Genomic DNA, 19,947 nt, shown 5'->3' on the forward strand with positions numbered 1-19,947 from the left:
ACAAGCATTACACTTGAACAAGAAACTTAAGAATATACAAATAAAGGAAACAAATAAAAGAAAAATAAAAAACTTTCCATAGATCACAATGTATAAGGGAATTACCTAAACAAGGATAAGGAGCTCCACAATTAGGAAAACTTTTCAACTAAATTAGGCTTTAATGTGAAGAAACCCAAGTCTATTCCTGTAGCTACCCAAAATAGAAAGTATCTCAAAATCTAAGCATCAGAAAAACATCAGAGGAGCAGCAACAAATCACACTAATATTGATGTAATATAGTTATCTTCTTTATCTCAAGGAAACATTCTTAATTGGTCACAAACATAGAAGACATATTTTGTCCCTAAATATTTGATCAAACACTTGCAGGGGTATGTAAGTGAAAAAGTCGCTCCCAGGGACAAAACATCCTGCTTCATAGACAGAACATTTTTCTGTGAACTTGAGTCTGTCTAGTAACCTCAGATACGTGCAGATTTGTTGCCATAAAATAAAACTTGTCAATTATGAAAAAAGAGTCTTAATACCGCATTTAAAATCTTGCTCAAACACGAATGAGATTAATAAGGTAGCTCTTTCAGTATCTTCAGAGAAAGGTGATTCATGTATCTCAGATATGTTTAGCTCGCCATTAATTCTTCCTTGAATTTCTTGTCCTTGTTCCTTCTCTCCAGGCATTTTAGAAGGCAAAAAGTAAATCCAATTCACATGAGGTATAGTCTCTGTGAATTTTAAAATCTCTATCGGTTAGCTTCTAAAGGCATCCATGGGAGACATCCCCCAAGGGCTTGGGAATGTCTCCCATGTACATTGCAGTGTCTTTGAATGTGGAAGTAGACTTTCTCAGCAGGCACTCCTTGGACCCGAGAGAATGGGAACTATCCAGCCAGGGTTTTCAGCTAATAGTGGACCAGTGGGGTTCTCCACTTCTGGACTTGATAGCAATGAAAAGGAATACCAAGTGCCCAATTTCTTCAGTTATCAGAAAGAACTAGGCTCAATGGGGATAGATGACCCAAGGCAGCCCTGGCTTGGAGACACATCTACTGAATGCTTCCCTTTTGGCCCATGGTAGACCACATATTGAAAAGGATCCCATTGCACTGGGGTTGAATAATTCTCGTAGCCCCAGATCAGCTGTGGAGGCCATGGTAAGTGGACCTTATTCAACTGCTGTTGGGGATCCTCTCTGTCTTCTACAGGTACACAGCCTACCAAAGCAAGTTCCGGTGCTTATGGAGGATCCGTGCTCCTTTGGTCTTATGACTTGGTCTTTCAAAGGACTTGGTTGATTTCGATCATTGCTACCTTGCTTCAGACTCTGAAATGCTCTACATCCATGGCATATGTAAGGGTGTGGACAATATTCGAGGGCTGGTGTTCTGAGCACGGACTTTCTACCTTCTCTGCTCAGATCGCACACATTCTATCATTTTTCCAGGCAGTCCTTCAGAAAGTGTTGGCATTGGGTTCTCTAAAAGTTCAGGTTGCAGCTTTGGCCTATTTCATGGGCTGACTACAGAAGATGTCTGTTGTGGCTTACCCAGATATTGTTCAGTTCTTGCAGGGAGTGGGCCGCTTGTGGCCTCCCTTTCTTGCATCGTGTCCAGAGTGGAACCTTTATTTTAGTTCTTTGAGCTCTTCAGAAGCCGCCTTTTGAGCCACCCTAGGAGGCTTCCTTGAAAGATCTTATGCCAAAGACAGCGTTCTTGGTGGCTGTTGCATTGGTATGTAGGGTTTCGGAGCTTCCGGCTCTCTCTTGGCGGGATCCCTGTCTCCACTTTTGAGAGGCCAGGGGTGCATAGTTCTTTCCTTTCTTCTGACAGTGATATCAGCATTTTCTCCGAGGACAAGCAGGCTGCTTATTCTCACATGTGTGTCTACGTCCACGTTGGCCCGGGAATTGGCATTTTGCAAAAGCAAAAAAAAAAAAAAAAAAAAAAAGTTTTGCCAGAGTCTTCTGGTGTGCGCGCACCATGGACTAACTTCCCGCCCGCCGCGCGAGTACCTCAGTTTTTCTTTCTCTACGACGAAGTGCGGCAGGTTCCTCCTGTGCTCCTCGTTGAGGCCCGGGAAAAGTGTCTTCTTTTTTTCGTGACTTTCTTTCGCTTTTTTCCTTTGCTTTGTTTAAAAAAAAAAGTTTTACCCTTAGTTTTCTTATTAGTTTCCTTTTCTCCTGATTTTAAGTTTTCTTTGTTTTTTCGATGCGGAGTAGCCTAGTGGTTAGTGCAGTGGACTTTGATCCTGGGGAACTGAGTTCGATTCCCACTGCAGCTCCTTGTGACTCTGGGCAAGTCACCTAAACCTCCATTGCCCCTGGTACAAATAAGTACCTGAATATACTATGCAAACTGCTTTGAATGTAGTTGCAAAAACCACAGAAAGGCGGTATATCAAGTTCCATTTCCCTTTCCTTTTTTGGCACAATTGCGTCTTTTGATTTTGCCGAGGCCTTTTTTCCTTCCGTGTCATCAAAGGCACCCAGCAGCTTCAAACTTTGTAGTCGGTGCAACTGGACCATCTCAGGTACCGATACCCATTCCTGGCGTTTCCAGTGCCTTGGGCCCGACCACAGCCCAGCTGCTTGTAGTCTGTGTCTTCGTATGAAAAAACAGACCCAAGTGGCTCAAGAAACCCAGCGAGAGAGACTTTTTGGGGCTCAGTCCAGTCCTTCGACGTCTACATCGACATCGGTACTGAGGTCGGCAGTGTTGACATTGAGGGAGGCATCAACGTCAGGAGCAGCAGGATAATGCAACCTCACAAGTGGTCACTGAACATGGGAGTAGTCCGCAAGATCTTCCGAGCATGGGGCACCCCCTTGGTAGATCTTTTTGCCACTCAGATCAATCATAAGATCCCTCATTTCTGCTCCAGGCTTCAGGCCCATGACAGACTAGCCTTTCTCCTACATTGGGGAACAGGCCTTCTGTATGCGTATCCTCCCATACCTCTAGTAGGGAAGACATTGCTGAAACTCAAGTAAGACCGCGGGACCATGATCCTGATTGCACCCTTATGGCCACGTCTTAGATTTGGTTTCCTCCTCTTCTGCACTTGTCCTCTGAGGAACTGTGGAGATTGGAAGTTTTCCAACTCCCATCACTCAGAATGAAGGGTCGCTTCTACATCCCAACCTCCAGTCTCTGGCTCTCATGGCCTGGATGTTGAGACCTTAGAATTTGCTTCCTTGGGTCTTTCAGAGGGTGTTACATAAGTACATAAGTACATAAGTAGTGCCATACTGGGAAAGACCAAAGGTCCATCTAGCCCAGCATCCTGTCACCGACAGTGGCCAATCCAGGTCAAGGGCACCTGGCACGCTCCCCAAACGTAAAAACATTCCAGACAAGTTATACCTAAAAATGCGGAATTTTTCCAAGTCCATTTAATAGCGGTCTATGGACTTGTCCTTTAGGAATCTATCTAACCCCTTTTTAAACTCCGTCAAGCTAACCGCCCGTACCACGTTCTCCGGCAACGAATTCCAGAGTCTAATTACACGTTGGGTGAAGAAAAATTTTCTCCGATTCGTTTTAAATTTACCACACTGTAGCTTCAACTCATGCCCTCTAGTCCTAGTATTTTTGGATAGCGTGAACAGTCGCTTCACATCCACCCGATCCATTCCACTCATTATTTTATACACTTCTATCATATCTCCCCTCAGCCGTCTCTTCTCCAAGCTGAAAAGCCCTAGCCTTCTCAGCCTCTCTTCATAGGAAAGTCGTCCCATCCCCACTATCATTTTCGTCGCCCTTCGCTGTACCTTTTCCAATTCTACTGAGTCTTGCTTGCTTCCAGGAACGATTCCACAAAGAGGTGTTACTCTTTCAAATGGAGGAAGTTTGCTGTCTGGTGTGACAGCAAGGCCCTATATCTTCTCTCTTGTCCTACACAGACCATGCTTGAATACCTTCTACACTTATCAAAGTCTGGTCTCATGACCAACTTCGTGAGGGTTCACCTCAGTGCAATTAGTGCTTGTCATCGGTGTGTAGAGGGTAAGCCAATCTCTGGATAGCCTTTAGTTGTTCACTTCATGAGAGGTTTGCTTTTGTCAAAGCCCCCGGTCAAACTTCGACCAGTGTCATGGGATATCAGCTGATGAAAGCTCCTTTTGAGCCACTAAATTCCTGCCATGTGAAGTACTTGACCTGGAAGGTCATTTTCTTGGTGGCTGTTACTTCAGCTCGTAGGGTCAGTGAGCTTCAGGCCTTAGTAGTGGATGCACCTTATACTAAGTCCATTCACAGCAGATTAGACCTCCGCACGCACCCTAAGTTCCTGTTGAATGTGGTGTCTGAGTTCCATCTGAACCAGTTAATTGTCTTGCCAACATATTTTTCCCCGACCTCATGCCCACCCTGGCGAGAGCAGCTTGCACACCTTGGACTGCAAGAGAGCTTTGGCCTTTTACGTTGGGCAGACAAAGCCCTTCAGACAGTCCGCCCAGTTGTTTGTTTCTTTTGATCCCAACAGGAGGGGAGTCGCCATCAGAAAATGCACAGTCTCCAATTGTCTAACAGATTGCATTTCCTTCACTTATGCCCAAGCTGGGCTGACTCTGGAGAGCCATGGCTGTGTCGGTGGCTCACTTAAAGTCAGCCTCCATTGAAGAGATTTGCAAGGCTGCAACGTGGTCATCAGTCCACACATTCGTATCTCACTACTACCTTCAGCAGGATACCTGACGCGACAGTCGGTTTGGGCAGTCAGTGCTGCAGGATTTGTTTGGGGTTTAGAATCCAACTCTACACCCTCTAGTCCCGTTTTATTCTGTTCCAGGCTGCACTCTCAGCTAGTTGTTTATAGTTTCAAGTTAACTTATGTTTAGTCCTTGCCGTTGCGAGGCCCAATTGACCAATGTTCATTGTTTTGAGTGAGCCTGGATGCTAGGGATACCCCACATGTGAGAATAAGCAACCTGCTTGTCCTTGGAGAAAGCGAAGGTACTTACCTGTAGCAGGTATTCTCTGAGGACAGCAGGCTGATTATTCTCACAATCCCTCCCACATTCACTTTGTAGTTGTTATTGTTATGCTCTTTAATTTAACTGAGGTACTCGCTTGCGTGACGGGCGGGAAGTTAGTTTTTTGTTTTTGCAAAATGCCGATTCCCGGGCCAACGCAGACGTCGACCCACATGTGAGAATAATCAGCCTGCTGTCCTCGGAGAATACCTGCTACAGGTAAGTATATTCGCTTTATCTCAACCACTCTGTGAAGCTTCTGTCTTTTTACAGAGAGGACAAAGAAACTCAGTATTCTTCCTTGAAAGTTCTCGATGTGTGTAGAGTCTTCATTTAGATATCTGGAAATCACGAATGTCTTTTGTATATCGGACAGACTGTGCTTTTTGTTAAGGAGAGGCTTGGCTTCATGGCTTCGAAGCCCACAATTGCTAGATGGTTCAATGAGATTATTGCATCAGGCTATTTGTTTGCAAGGAAGTAGGCTCCAGAGGTCTTGTGGGCTCATTTTATGAGGCATACAGCAACATCCTGGGCGGAGACTACCTTACTGTTTCCTTTGGATATTTGAAAGGTGCCTATGTGGTCAGTGCTGCATACCCTTGCTAAGCACTACAGGGTGGACATTGCAGTGTGTTCCAAAGCCAGTTTTAGGGCTTCTGCCCTCAGGGCGGTGGCACCAGGATCTTTTGTTCTCTACAGGTTGTCCAATGATGAGAGGGTCCACATGTGTTTGCTCATCTGGTTGTGTTAGGTTAGCGAGTTGTTTAATGTTTTTATGTTTATTCAGAGTTTCTCCTCGCTGCTTGTCTACGTAAATACTGAGGAGATGGACTGGATGCCAAGAGAGAGATGTCTCAGCTCAGTTTTCAGTTCTGTATCTCCACCTACTGGTTGATGGACACAACTATCCCACAGGATCTGGAATAGAGGGAAGGACTAATAGAAAGAAAATTATCTGGTAAAACCTAATTTCTCTGTTCCACTCAACATGAATACCCTTTCATGTATAATAATATTGCCAAAGTCTCAAAAATGTATTTAAGCCAACAAGGTATTTTGTTGTGCTAAAAACATTTTTGGAAGTACTTACCTATTTAGGGGCATACTTTACTTGAGTACAGTACTGGCTGTTCATTCTGCATAGTTCATGTTTCAAGTTTGTTTTCAGTGAATAAAGTTGATTTTGATTTCAAGTTGCAAAAAGACTGAAATACTGCACATTTTTAAGCTTACTTTTATCATAACGACCACCTCTTTATTCACTATATTACAGCTGCATCCATTCTTTATTACTTGTTTAAGTTGTAGTACTATGTAAGCCGCATTGAACCTGCTAACAAGTGGGAAAAATGCGGGGTATAAGTGTTACAAATAAATAAAATAAATACTTGGCAGGAGTGGTATTTGGGGGTAGCAAGTGTGGTGACATCTATAGCTCTGCGCTTTAATGAAACCAGCCTATTCAGGGCCCCTTTAAGTACTATCTGTATGGTACTCTGCAACAATTCAAATGCATACAAATCGTGTAGTTGTGTGTGTAAAAATATATTGAGGTAATTCTGTAAGAGTACATCTCTTTGGAGCACATTCTGTAAATACAAATAGGCACCTACATTTCTTTATTGAATAGCTAATCATTGAAATACTTTATGATGCTCCCTGTTATTTCCCTGGAACAGCTGAATTTCTAAGTGTCGCAGATGACCTCATAAGGAATGATCTCTTCAGCTGTTGTGATGCATGGTATTTGTGACGTCTCAGCCAGTTTAACTTTATTTCCGCTACTGAAGAGGATTCTTTTGTTAATATGGCTGGTTTCATGAATTTAAATATTACAGAAATGCTGGTTAAAGAACTTATAATGAGTTGTCAGTAATTAGTTATTGCCAGGATGAGTATTGCTACTTTGCCATTTGTACTTTTTGAAATACATCTGTATCCTCTATATCAGTGATTTTCAACCCAGTCCTCAGGGACCACATGGCTGGTTGAGGTTTCAGTATATTCATAATGGATATGCATGGGATGTATTAGCATGCATTTCCTCCATTGTGTGCAATTATTGGACCGGGTTGAAAACCAGTGCTCTGTATGTGTATTTCAAGCTTCCACTCATTCTGGATGTATCTCATACCTTTGTCAGTAGTTCAAGGCAAAGTACATTTAGGTGCACTCGGCATTTTCCTGTTCCCAGAGGACTTAACAATCTAACCCCCCTGTTTACTAACCACGCGAGCGCCGACACAGCCCATTCACTTTGAATGGACTGTGTCAGCATTACTGCACAACTTAATAAAAAGGGGGGTAAGATTATACTTGAAACAGTAGAGTGTCAAGTTGTGCTGTGGATGGTCTTTTCATTTTTATATAAATATGAAGTTTTGGCTTCCTGTATGAGTGTTTATGATAAGTATTTGTGTAGCAGGCCTAAAATCTTGGCCCTGTAATCTTCATGAAGGTGGAACTTGAAATCCATTGTTAAGAATTGAACTGAGTGTATTTAAACCTAACTCTGTCTTGCCACAGTATGTGAGATTGGCCTATGACTCCAGACCTGAAGCCATTTTACAGCTTATGTTGAAAGAATGGCAGATGGACCTGCCTAAGCTTCTTATCTCCGTGCATGGTGGAATGCAGAAATTTGAGCTTCCCCCGCGCATCAAACAATTGATTGGCAAAGGCCTTATCAAAGCTGCAGTAACAACAGGAGCCTGGATTATTACCGGAGGAGTAAATACTGGTAAATCACAAATCTTTCATCTACATAGAGATGCAGGGGACTGCTTTTTCAGTAGATTATGACACTTCACTACTTGCTTTGCTGATACTTTGTTCAAGAAAATTTAATCTGTCCACTCTGATAATCCAAATTATTGTCTGGTCTCATATTTCATTTCAGTTCTAATTAACAAAAGCTATTGCTTACAGATTTGATTTTTGAAGAGTGTTGAAATGGTTGGTGGCCACTATTGTGTTTCATTTAAAATGGACTAACTTTTCATCCTACCATCTATTCAACTAAAGGGCTCTGTATTCAGTGTTTGAATTTCATTTTCTTCACTTGGAGGTCTTTTCTTTTTTTTTGGCTAAGATGTTTACTGAGAAATAGGAAACACTGATGTGCATAAAATTACTGAACCTGAATAGAAAAGATGAATCTGTGTCTTCATGAAAAGTAGATGATTACTCCTTAAGTAAGAAGATGGAAGACTGTGCATCCTTTTATCAGGGGAAATGACTGATGTTTATGTTAGAGGAAAAAAGAGAGCTTGATTTAAAAAAAAAAAAAAAAAAAAAAAAAGGAAAATTCCAAAGGCACAGAATGAGACAGTCCTTTATGAATAGACTACAGGGAAAGACTGAAGGGCCCTTTTACTAAGCTGTGTTTAAGTGCTAATGCAGAATGTGCTGAAGTATTCTGTATTAGTTTTGCATTTGTGCTCATTAATCACAAGGTATTTAATGTTTTTTGTTTTTTATTTTTGTAGGGGGTGTGTCAGGGCAGAGAATGGGTATGGAAGTGCTATTCAGCTAGTGCGCTGACATTACCGGCACAGTAACTAGTTAGTGCGTCCGTAATGCAGGAGCCCTTAGTGCTTGTGCTGTTCTAAGCAAAGTATAGAGTAGCTTAGCCAGCTAAACCAACCCCAAGTAGAAGCTTTACCAGTATACTTTCAGTTCTTAAGCAGATCTTCTTTATTGTAGTATTCATAATAAATAAAGAAAATCCAGTTTACAGTTCAGTTGCTTGGACAGAATTACTGCCTTCTGCACATAGAGTCTGCATTAAGCCACCTCAGAGGCAAGAAGATGGCTAGAACCTCATCTCAGCAGAGAGGAAAAGCTGTAACACTCAAAGGGAAATGAGGGGAGGAACTCAGAGAAAATGAATGGAGAATGACTTGGGGAGGTGGTGAAAAATCTTGATGGACCACAGTAGATTAAGGAAGGATAGGACCCTAGAACAGCTGCTGATCACAAAGGCATGCTAGCAAGACTGGGATTCTCTCACATCCCAGGGACAAAGAGGGAGGGCTGACCCTAGCTCAGATCTGACAGCCATTAGGGAAAGCTCACAAGGAGTAAATCACAGGATACTGCAAATTATAGAGATAGCAGCCCTAGTATATAGTATTATTTATACACAAGAAAAGAAATGTACATGTAAATAATACTCATACAAAATATTCATAACAATGTTTGCTGCTTCCATGAATATGGGGGCAGAACAGTGCTTCCTAAATAGGAGGCTGTATGTGCTCCCACGTTAAATTTTTTTTTTTTTTTTTTTAATGGTTGTCCGGTAATGCTAATATTAGTGCATGGCCAGCAATTCAATAAATAAAAAAATGCCCGTTTTATACCCATGTTAGAAATGGGCTTAGTGTGTGGGAAAGACTTGTGTTAGGGCATGCTAAGCCCATTTACTAGTGCAGCTTAGCCCTGAGATTGTAAACCTTGTGATAATTTCAGTTACAGACAGCTTGAAAAAGAATCCTGTAGTGATTTTGGAAGATGAATCGCCTGTGGAATTTATGTGGATATTAATCTCTTTTCCATTATCAGGTTTTTATGGGGATAATATTTAGGTTTGATAACTGCTGACTGTGCTTTCTGCATCTTGTGACTTTTCACAGCAGAATTTTGAAATCTTTTAAAAAAAATACTCAAAAGGTTTTTGTTTAAATGTTGTAGTTTCAGTAGCAAATAACCATGGCTACTGAAATCCAGTGATATAGAGGAATTGGAGAATTGCAGTATTATTTCTGGTGTCATCGTATTTTTATTGAGGTATGATGTATGTTGTATATATGATTGTAAACCACTTAGAATGGTAGATTATGCGGTCTATAAATTTTAGTAAATAAAAATCTAACTTTTGTTTTGGGGAAAGGGCTCGGCAGTTTCCTTCTGTTTCTTAAGCTTCCAGTTTAAATGACGTTGAGGCTGGTTTCAGGTGCCATGAGCTTTCGTTTGCAGGCCCCTTGAGTGGGTGACCTGACCTAACCTAGGATGGAATCCTTTGTTCTTATTTATACAACATTCCTGAGATGGAGTATTTTATTTTTGCTAGCACCTCTTATTTATTCACCCCTAGCATTTGTAATTCCAAGTTTAAAAAAAAAAGTGCAGTGCAGATTTAAAATCTAGTGTGGTTACCTTTTTGCATCTTTAGCACAACTTAAGCTCGGGAGAGAAGGCATTTAAAGTTAAAACATAAAATAGATTTGTTGGACTTTTGAAAAATGTGGATTGCACATCTGCTTTTCAGCATAAAGGTCAATGCATGATCATGTCAGTCTCTCTTGTTTTGGGTATAGGTGTTGCAAAACATGTTGGCGATGCACTCAAAGAACATGCTTCCAGGTCATCTCGAAAAATTTGCACTATTGGAATAGCCCCATGGGGAGTGATTGAAAACAGAAATGACCTCATTGGACGAGATGTAAGAGACCATGCAGTTTGTATGTCCATGCATCTTGTGTCAATATGAATTTCTAAATTTCATTTTGTTGTGTTTCACATAGGTTGTTGCTCCATATCAAACCTTGTTAAACCCTCTGAGTAAACTAAATGTCCTAAACAATCACCATTCACATTTTATTCTGGTGGATGATGGAACAGTTGGAAAGTATGGTGCTGAAGTGAATCTAAGAAGAGAATTGGAAAAAATGATCAATCTACAACGCATTCATGCGAGTAAGTGATGGGTTTTATATGCAATTGTGGTATGTTTTAAAGCTATACATGCTATAGGGCTTCTCTTAGCAGCTCCCGATGTGATAATGCTGAGAAAGCCCCTTCATTTTAAATGGACTCCATTGGCATTGCCGTGTGGGAACTGCTAGCACAGCTTGATAAGAGGCTCTTAATGAGGAAAAGATAGATGCAACTTTGGACATGTGCTTATTTTGGAAAGGCTGTCATCCTTATGGTAAAGTTGGTAACACATATTTGTGCACTTTACCACTAGGTTTTTATTTCCAGCTGAGACTTGCACATTGTAGATCAGACAAGATTGACCGGGAGTGCAGTAATATTAATATGCTCAGTTCTTAAGAGATGGGGACATCAAGTGCAGTAGTAATGTAAGAAAAGAAGGAAAAAAGCAGTCAGTTTTAAAATAAATCAGTAATTTGAATCTGCACAAACATGAAAGACCTAAAAGCAGTCAGTATTAAAATAAATCAGTAATTTGAATCTGCACAAACATGAAAGACCTAAAATGGTATGTTCATCTTTTTGAATTTTATGTTGAATATCCCAGCAGTATAATAAGTAGAGCTGCATGTTAATTGTGATTTAAAGTTTTTATCACAGTTAATAATTGATACCTCCTACCTTCTCCCTCCCTCCCACCCTCTATATATGGTCTGGCATATCTCCCTCCTCTCCTGGACCTGCTCGCAGCTCTTTCTTAAGTTCCCTCTCCCCCCTCACCCGGCGTACCTTTTAAAAGTAAACAAGTCTTTGGCTCTGTGGTAGCGGTTATACTCAAACGCTGCCTGCGGCTTGCACTGGACCTTTCCCTCTGACCCATCCTGCCCTTTCTGATGCAAATTCCTGTTTTTGGAATGGCAGGACTGGTCAGAGAGAGAGGCCTGGTGCAGGCCGCAGGTAGTCTTTCAGTATGGCTGCCACTACAGAGTGGAAGATTTGCTTGCTTTTCAAAAGGTACACTGGTTTGGGTGAGGGGGGGGAATTTGAGAGAGAGCCGTGGGCATGTCCAGGAAGGGAGGAAAGATGCGCCAGGACGGAGGGAGGGAATTAAAAGAGAATCGTGGTCAGGGCTGGGAGGCAGGGAATTGAAGAGAGAAGAAGAGAAGAGGGATAGATGTTGAACTCAGAGGGAGAGAGAGAGATAATGGACCTGGGGTGGAGGGAAGGAAGAAAAAGGGAGAGGTGTTGGACTCAGGGTGAGGGGGGGAGAGAGAGAGAATGGTCCTGGGAATAGAGGGGAGGGCAGGAGAGAGGGACCTGTAGGCAGGAGAAAGGAAAATATTGGGCCTTTAATCGGTGGCATAGCCACGAGGGGGGGTGCAGGCTTGGGGACTTTTTTTTTTTTTTTTTTAATAGACAAGTAGTGTAGCAGGTCAAATTCATGTTTGTTTTAGGAGCATATACTTACACCAGCCATTTGCTTTGGTCCCAGTGTCCAATTCACATTTCATCTCCCAAAAAAGGAAGGTGGCCAACAAAGTTGTTGCTGTTGTTGCCCTTTATTTAACTTTATATTTCTATTACCCGCTTTTGTTAAAAACAGCCTGCTAGCTAGGGAATCCTATCTGGATGCCCCAGAGGCAACTTAGGGCCCTGTTTACTAAGCTGCTCTATAGACACACTAGTGTTTTTTGCGTGCGCTAATGCTAGAGATGCCCATAGGATTATATGGGCGGCTCTAGCATTTAGCGTGTGCTAAAAACACTAGAACATCGTAGTAAACAAGACCCTAAGTTTTCTACTTATAGCAGGTATTCTTCTAGGGTAGCAGAGGCTGCACGTCCTCAGACCCCACCACCCATCCCAAGGAGGAGTTTTCTGATTTGGAATCTAAATATGAAGTTAGGTAGCCCAGTGTAAGACGTAGTGCACATGCATATTAGGTCACTCTAGAAGGCTCTAAATCCTAAGAGCTATGTTTATGTCCTCTGTCTCGGGCACCCTCTGATGTCACCTATCTTTAGGGATTTGTATCCTGTTGTCCTAGGGAAAACATTTGCTGCAGGTAGGTAAGTTCATTTTATTATCTGGCTATTTTGGAAAAATACCTATGATTTGGAGGTGCTTGTATGTTGCTTTAGTTTAGATGTCTAAGCAAAAACATAACGAAGGAAAAATTTGTATGTGATTAGATTACCTAGACTACCATTGGCACATTCTTTGCCATAAAAGCTATAAAAGATGCCAGCACATAGGAGCACACAACACACCGGTTTAGGGATGAGTGTTTTGGTTTATCAAGTTTGTATAGATTTTAATAGTTGATTTACTGAAGATTGACATTTCTCCCCTTTAATTATATTTGATTCGTTCTATGTGTGCGACAATGCATGGCTAATCAAATTTACAGATTTTATTTTGTCTTCTTATACTACTGCTTAGATAATAGTTGGAAGAGTAGTGAAAGAGCTATAAGGAGAGGAGCCAAAGAGTCTGTGAACATAGGAGCCAGTTCTATGGGTGCTGATCACCATCAATATTGAATAAGCTCCTTTGAGTCCAGGGAGAGAGAATTTGTACTGTGTCTGGCATCTCCGATCATTTTGAAATGTTGGTGTCTATGTCTGTGAATTAGTGATCCTGTGGTACTGAGTTGCTGCTCTCTCTGATGCTAATAATTGTTTCACTGCCAGCTAGTTGCAATTGTTATCTCAGGGACTGGGGTGGTGATGTAGGATGTAGTACAATGAGCTGATTGAGGCGTCTGAGGTTAAACAGAAATGTCTCCAGTTGACTTAATATATATTTCTAGTAGTTTGTCGTCCTGAGGAATTTCCTACTTATGCCTTTCAATTCATTTTGTTTTTTGGCAGTATAGTTATGTTCCTTACCAGTATAATGATGCTGCTTTTAACTCCTAACCCTTATTGACTTGTTCAGAACCCTTATTTTATCATCTTCACTTTAATATTCCCTTATCTCGTTTGTCCTGTTTGTCTGTCCTAATTAGATTGTAAGCTAGTAGTAGTATTGCCTTTGTATGCCTTAATTGTAATTAATAGTTGTCATCTGTCCAAACTACAGAGACAAGTTTGTGATGCAGTTTATAAAGATTTTATTTGGAATAGTGAAACTGATCACTATTTACAGTAATTATCTTTTTCTTTAAAAATAATTGTATTCTGTAACTGGAAAAGGAAGACCATAAACAGTAAATTGTAAGTTCTCATGATTGTTCATTAAACTATTTTATATGCATTTAGATTCACAATCATGGTTTTTAATAGCTTTTGAAGAAAAGAAAATCAGCTGTAGATTACTCAATTTAACCCCCCCCCCCCCAACAAAACAAAACAAAAAACAACTAATGAATTTGTAGGAATGAACACCATAACTTTAATTTATATTGCATCCTTCATACAGAATTGCCCATCCTTATTTAGGTAAAAGTATGTGTACTATGAAACGACATACACTTTTACTTGCGGGAGATTGGAACATTCCTGGTGGAGCTGAAGTACGTGCAAAAATTTGATTTTAAAATTTCTGCATGAATCTTTCACCATGGACCTGACCCAAAATAAGAAGATTGTACCTGGAGAGTTTGAAGGTACAGTTTCTAAACAGAAGAACTCTGGTCCTGGAATTTCCACTGTGATTTTGAAAATCTACCCTCTCCCCCCATACATAAGGATCAAGAGTGTTTGGTTTCTAATTTATTTTTTTATATATTTTTCTGTGGACTTTCTTCATGGCCTGTGTCATAATAACTACTGAAAAATCTGATGCCATGTGTAACTTACCCCCTGAACTTTTTTTCTGTGAAATGAAAACTAAACCCCTAAAATTTGTTGCAAAATATGCTGCTTAGTTAAAAGAAGAAAAGTTGCATGCCTAATCATAAAAGAATCGCTTTTACTACTTTGGAGGTGATTTTGTAAATTTTGGCATAAAAGGCTGATTTTCATGCATAAATGGCTTCTTATAAAGTACTGACTGGTGTAGAAGTACTTTAAAAAGTACAGGAAGGAGTTTGGGCAGACAGTTGGTAGAATTTGCAAGTATGTGTATAGATTATAAATATGCTAATCTGCATATGTACTTGATTGATCTAGGCATGGATATTTGGGTGCTCAAGAGCAGGGGTAAATGTCTGCACCTGCAAGGTGGATGCAACTTCTGCCATTATCATAGTATTTTATAAGGACATATAGGTGCCTCTGTGTTTTATCAAATAGTGCCTAGGTAGACACCTACTAGCCCTCTTAAACCAGGTGCCCTGTAGTCACCCTATTAAAATGTGGTTCCTTTACTATCTTACTGTAGTTTGTGACAAAAATGGAATTTGGAAGGAGGAGCAGAAACCTGTTAGATTTTGGATTTAGCTCTCACCTTTTTAGTAGCAACTCAAGGAATCTTCCAATTAAGTACAAGAAGTATTTCTGTGTCCCTGGAGAACTTACAATCTAAGTCTGTACCTGAGGCAATGAAAGTTAAGAGACTTTCCCAAGAGAAGAGAAGGAATTGAATCCTGTTTTCCCTGGTTCTTATTCTGCTGATAACCATTGGTGGTGTAGCATTATTGAACTAAAGCCATTTCATGACCTTGCATCTTGCCTTAGAATTGACAACAATGGCATTTACTTTTTCAGCTCATTTCAATTTTCAAAGAAAAAATATTGTTAATCAAACATATAAACGGCGAGTGACCATACTCACTCGCAAATGCACAGTAGAGACTTCCCTCTCTGCCCCGCCCCTGCGTCAATACGTGATGACGGGGGCGGGACAGAGAGGGAAGTCTCTACTGGCATGCTGCAGACGTCGGAACCGCTCCCCCTCCCCCCTCCCCCGGAGTCGCCACCGCCGCCCCTCCATCTGGCCCGAGCACTGTGAACTTACATCACCACGCAGCAGCAGGCACATCAGCAAAGCTGCCGTCGGGCTTCCTTCTCTGCCTTTGTCCCGCCCTCGCCGACGTTACGTCACACGAGGGCGGGACACAGGCAGAGAATGAACCCCGCCCTGACGGCAGCTTTGCTGATGTGCCTGCTGCTGCGTGCTGATGTAAGTTTACAGTGCTGCTCGGGCCGGGTGGAGGGGCGGTGGCGGTGACTCCGGGGGAGGCAGGGCGGGGCGCCGCCGACTAAGGGGGAGGGGCTCGGAAGCCCCCTCCATTCCAAAAGTAGCCCGTTTTCACGGGCTTAACGGCTAGTCAATACTATAATTCAGGTATTTGTTACCTTATAAATGGACTGAATCTTTTGCCCAAGGAGAATAATCTATACCAAGACTTTACACATCTCTTCTAGGGCACCTTTGGTTTTGAGACCTTTGCTTATAAGCATATCTTCCATAAGTAGAAAAAGGTGGCTGAACCATGTAGTTCTACTTGGGAAGTGTCTACTGTTGTTTAATTTGGAGCTGCAGAATGATTTTCATCTGGAAAGACTTGAAGTTTAGTGGTCATAGCATAGAAATAAGCATCAGGAAATCTTTTGTTTTGTTTGTGCTCTGCAATAATTACATTTTTTTCCTGAGCTTCAGTTTATTCAGTTGAAATATTTAATTCTTTTCCCCATGCCTGTTGAAAATAAGTATATGATAGGTTGTATAATATTATGCACCATAGGAGACTTGTGTAGATATTTCTAAAATACTATTAGTATGTTGCATGTTGGAAATCCTGTGTAAATTCTAATTTCATTAGAATTACTTAGCTTCCATGTATATTCTTAAATCCCAGAATATCTTAACAGGTTATTGAGTATTCCACTTTGTTGTAGAAGGATGCATTTTCATTCAGAAGTATGATCAAACTAGTAAAAGTAACATACTAGATGGCAGCAGAAAAACACCAGTTTGTTCATTTCTTTGCCCTTGCTGCTAAGGATATATTCCCAGCTTTCAGTGATGAGAGCATGACCAGTTGTTAGATATCACTCTAGGGCAGCGTTTTTGTCATCTTCCAGCTCAGTATGCCTCCATCTTGGATAAAGTATGCAAGGTCTTCTAAGTAGTTCATACTAGTAAACTTCTTATGTCAAACAAGCTGTGGCTAGAAAATCTGGCCTCCTGCCTTCCATGCTCAATCTGTCAGATGGACCTATGACATGGGCACCTTCATTTCTTCTAGGACTTGAGACTACCAAGACAGATCCAGCTGCTAATTATAGAAATAAATGAAAGCCTATGTCCACATATGAACTGACCTTCTGAATACATTTAGGTTTTAAACATTTTATTGATGTTAGCAAAAAGAACAACAGTCCAAACAGATACAAGTTACTAGAAAGTGCCAGCTAACAATTTAAGCCCTATTTACTAAACACCAGGCGAAACCTCCCCACCACCCCAAATAACCCTACCACCCACACCACCCCAAAACATCCCCCCCCCCCCCCCCCCCGTGAGAAGTCTAAAGGTAGGATCAGTATGTAATCTGACCTGTAGGTGACCTCTCTATAAAAGCAGAAATTCTAAAACTTAGCCCAGCACTTGCAGAGACTCCGGAGGTCAGTACCTTTACAAAAGCAGAGAAAAACAGAATGTAGCTTCTGTTGTGGTTAGTGACAGATGGGGACTGGAAAGTTACAAAGAAGGAGTATATCACATGAGGAGACAAGGGCCCTGACTATGAGTCATATGCTGTTTAGTCATGTTCTCTATTCAGTGGAGTTGTCTGTGGACATGCGTGAGGTTTGTTCCAGAGCAAAATCTTCTAAAAAATCGCTGAAAAGGACTCCCCATCTGAAGTTGACCTAGAATGAAGCTGGGCTTGGTGGTGTATATTTAATCTGCTAATAAATGTATTACTTTTATAATTGCTGTGCGTCTGTCATTTTTGAGTCTGTGAGTTTTCTTGTTCTTTATACATTTGGAATCCAAACGGACCTAGAATACCCGTTCACTCCAACCCCCCCCCCCCCCAAAAAAAAAAAAAACCCAGAAGGTGGGAACAAAAACAAAGTTACAATTGATTAGCAATTAGTCTACAAGCTGAATGAGGCAGGGATTGTAAATAAGGCTCCCGAATGTCTAAAATCTTTTTTTTTTCACTTATAAGAACATGTAGCATGCTAGGCTTCTAAAGTTATATAGGAGTGGAGTGCATTTCTCCAGTGCCAGAATGTGAGCGGGAAAGTGGAAGTCCAGCATTGCAAAACACATTTTCGGCCATGCTGGCATGATGGGCACGATCTTCTGAACACATTTAAAAGCCTTCCAATTTACCTATTTTTTTTCTTGACTCCAGCTCATTTCATTTCTCCATATTCTTGTCAGAATATCTGACATAATCTTAGTTTGAAGGAATAAAATGACTTCCCTATGAGGAAAGGCAAAAGCGGCTAGGGCTCTTCAGCTTGGAGAAAAGGTGGCTGAGGGGAGATATGAGAGGTTTATAAAATAATGAGTGGAGTTGAACGGGTAGATGTGAAGCGTCTGTTTACGCTTTCCAAAAATACTAGGACTAGGGGGCATGCGATGACGCTACAATGTAGTAAATTTAAAAGGAATCTGAGAAAACTTTTCTTCACTCAACGTGTAATTAAACTCTGGAATTCGTTGCCAGAGAATGTGGTAAAGGCGGATAGCTTAGCGGAGTTTAAAACAGGTTTGGACGGCTTCCTAAAGAAAAAGTCCGTAGATCATTATTAAATGGACTTGGGGATAGAATGTTTTGTACTTTTTTGGGTTCTTGCCAGGTATTTGTGACCTGGATTGGCCACTGTTGGAAACAGGATGCTGGGCTTGATGGACCTTTGGTCTTTCCCAGTATGGCAATACTTAGTACTTATGCAAACTGCTGTTTCTACAAAAGCCTTATTCTGCATTTATTTACTTTGTAGTTCTGGTTGAAACCATGAGGCTTGATGGCTGGTTTGCTTGCTCCGATGTGAGAAATAGTCGCTTTAGGTAATCTTCAACTTGCATGCATGGTGTATGGCTATATGTGACATTCAGGAGCAGCAGATATAGTATAGAGGGCATACAGTTTCAGGGCAGAATGGAATATGCATTCATGTATGCTGATCAATAGCTGATGCAAACATGTGGTTTGATCTACTCTTTGGATGTCACAACATGTTTTTTGATATTATGTTTCACAAATGAGGTGAGCTAAACTATAAAGAGCTTAGGTTTAGATTTGTGTATTAGTCTTTCTTCCATGGGGTGGTAGGATATTAGTTCATCTTGTTTTGATTACTCTTGTTGCATTTACAGGTAATGTTATGAAGTGAGGTAAGACTGTGAGCATGAAAAGTGGTCATAATTTGATATTTGTGTATGCAGGGCTTACAGTTAATGCAAGTACTAGGTGATATATCAAGATTCAGCATGATGTCAGTTTTTGAAGGCTAGATGATGATGGCACATATTATTAGCAATAGTATGTAGTTGCAGCCAATATTGTAACCTATAATTTATATTATTCTTGTAAATTGCTTTGAATATTGTTCTGGCAGAACAATTCAGAAATGACAAAGTACCACCATTGTTTTGAAACTGAAATAGTCTGTATTTGTCCAACTGTTGTTATTTGCATCAGAATGGCTCTGACCTCTAAATGTGTGTTTCGTCTACTTATAACCCAATCAATCATTTTCTCTAGGAATTGGCCAAGGTGTACCTGTGGTGGCACTTATATTTGAAGGAGGTCCCAATGTCATACTAACAGTAATGGAGTACCTAAAGGAAAGCCCTCCTGTACCAGTGGTGGTCTGTGAGGGTACTGGCAGAGCTGCAGACCTATTGGCCCATGTGCATAAGCAAACAGATGAGGGAGGGTAAGCAATACTACTCTGTCTAGTTTTAGTACTAAATATGTTATGTTATAACCAGAGCCGTAGCGAGGGGAGCTGACACCCGGGGTGGGTCGCCGCTGCGCACCCCCCCCCCCCCGGGTGCAGCACGGCGCACCCTCCTCCCGCTGGAGTGCACCCCCCCCCCCCCCCGGAGCACATACCTCCCCCCCCCGGAGCGCATACCTGCGGCGAGGGACGGGCGGGAGGGCTCCGCCCCGACTGCACGTTGCTGGGGTGTGTCGGCTCCGTGCTGGTTCACTGCTCTCTTTATCCCGGAACAGGAAGTAACCTGTTCCAGGGCAGAGAGAGCAGTGCACCTGGGGCGGACCGCCCCCCCCCCCCCTTCCTTTGGCACTGGTTATAACAAAATCTATGAATTGTATTTGCTGGAATTTTCCTACCAAACAGATGCTTGATAGAGAAGAATGTAGTTTAGAAATTGTTGTGTTTTTATTTATTGAGGCATACAACATAAATTGTTCTCCAGATCAACCAAAGAT

General features: G+C 41.5%; 1 protein-coding gene across 1 annotated transcript in view; it reads left to right on the top strand.

Moving 5' to 3' along the window:
• Nucleotides 1–19,433, top strand: part of LOC115459036 (transient receptor potential cation channel subfamily M member 7-like) — a 128,052-nt gene extending 108,619 nt beyond the window's left edge. The window contains exons 5-8 of the mRNA XM_030188901.1: nucleotides 7,506–7,719; nucleotides 10,301–10,425; nucleotides 10,508–10,679; nucleotides 19,255–19,433. Of these exons, the coding sequence (XP_030044761.1) occupies nucleotides 7,506–7,719; nucleotides 10,301–10,425; nucleotides 10,508–10,679; nucleotides 19,255–19,433 (690 nt within the window). The remainder of the gene's footprint in view (nucleotides 1–7,505; nucleotides 7,720–10,300; nucleotides 10,426–10,507; nucleotides 10,680–19,254) is intronic.
• The last annotated feature ends 514 nt before the right edge of the window (nucleotides 19,434–19,947 follow it).

Source organism: Microcaecilia unicolor, unplaced genomic scaffold (genome assembly GCF_901765095.1).
Source record: "Microcaecilia unicolor unplaced genomic scaffold, aMicUni1.1, whole genome shotgun sequence".
In the NCBI taxonomy this organism is placed as follows: Eukaryota; Metazoa; Chordata; class Amphibia; order Gymnophiona; family Siphonopidae; genus Microcaecilia; species Microcaecilia unicolor.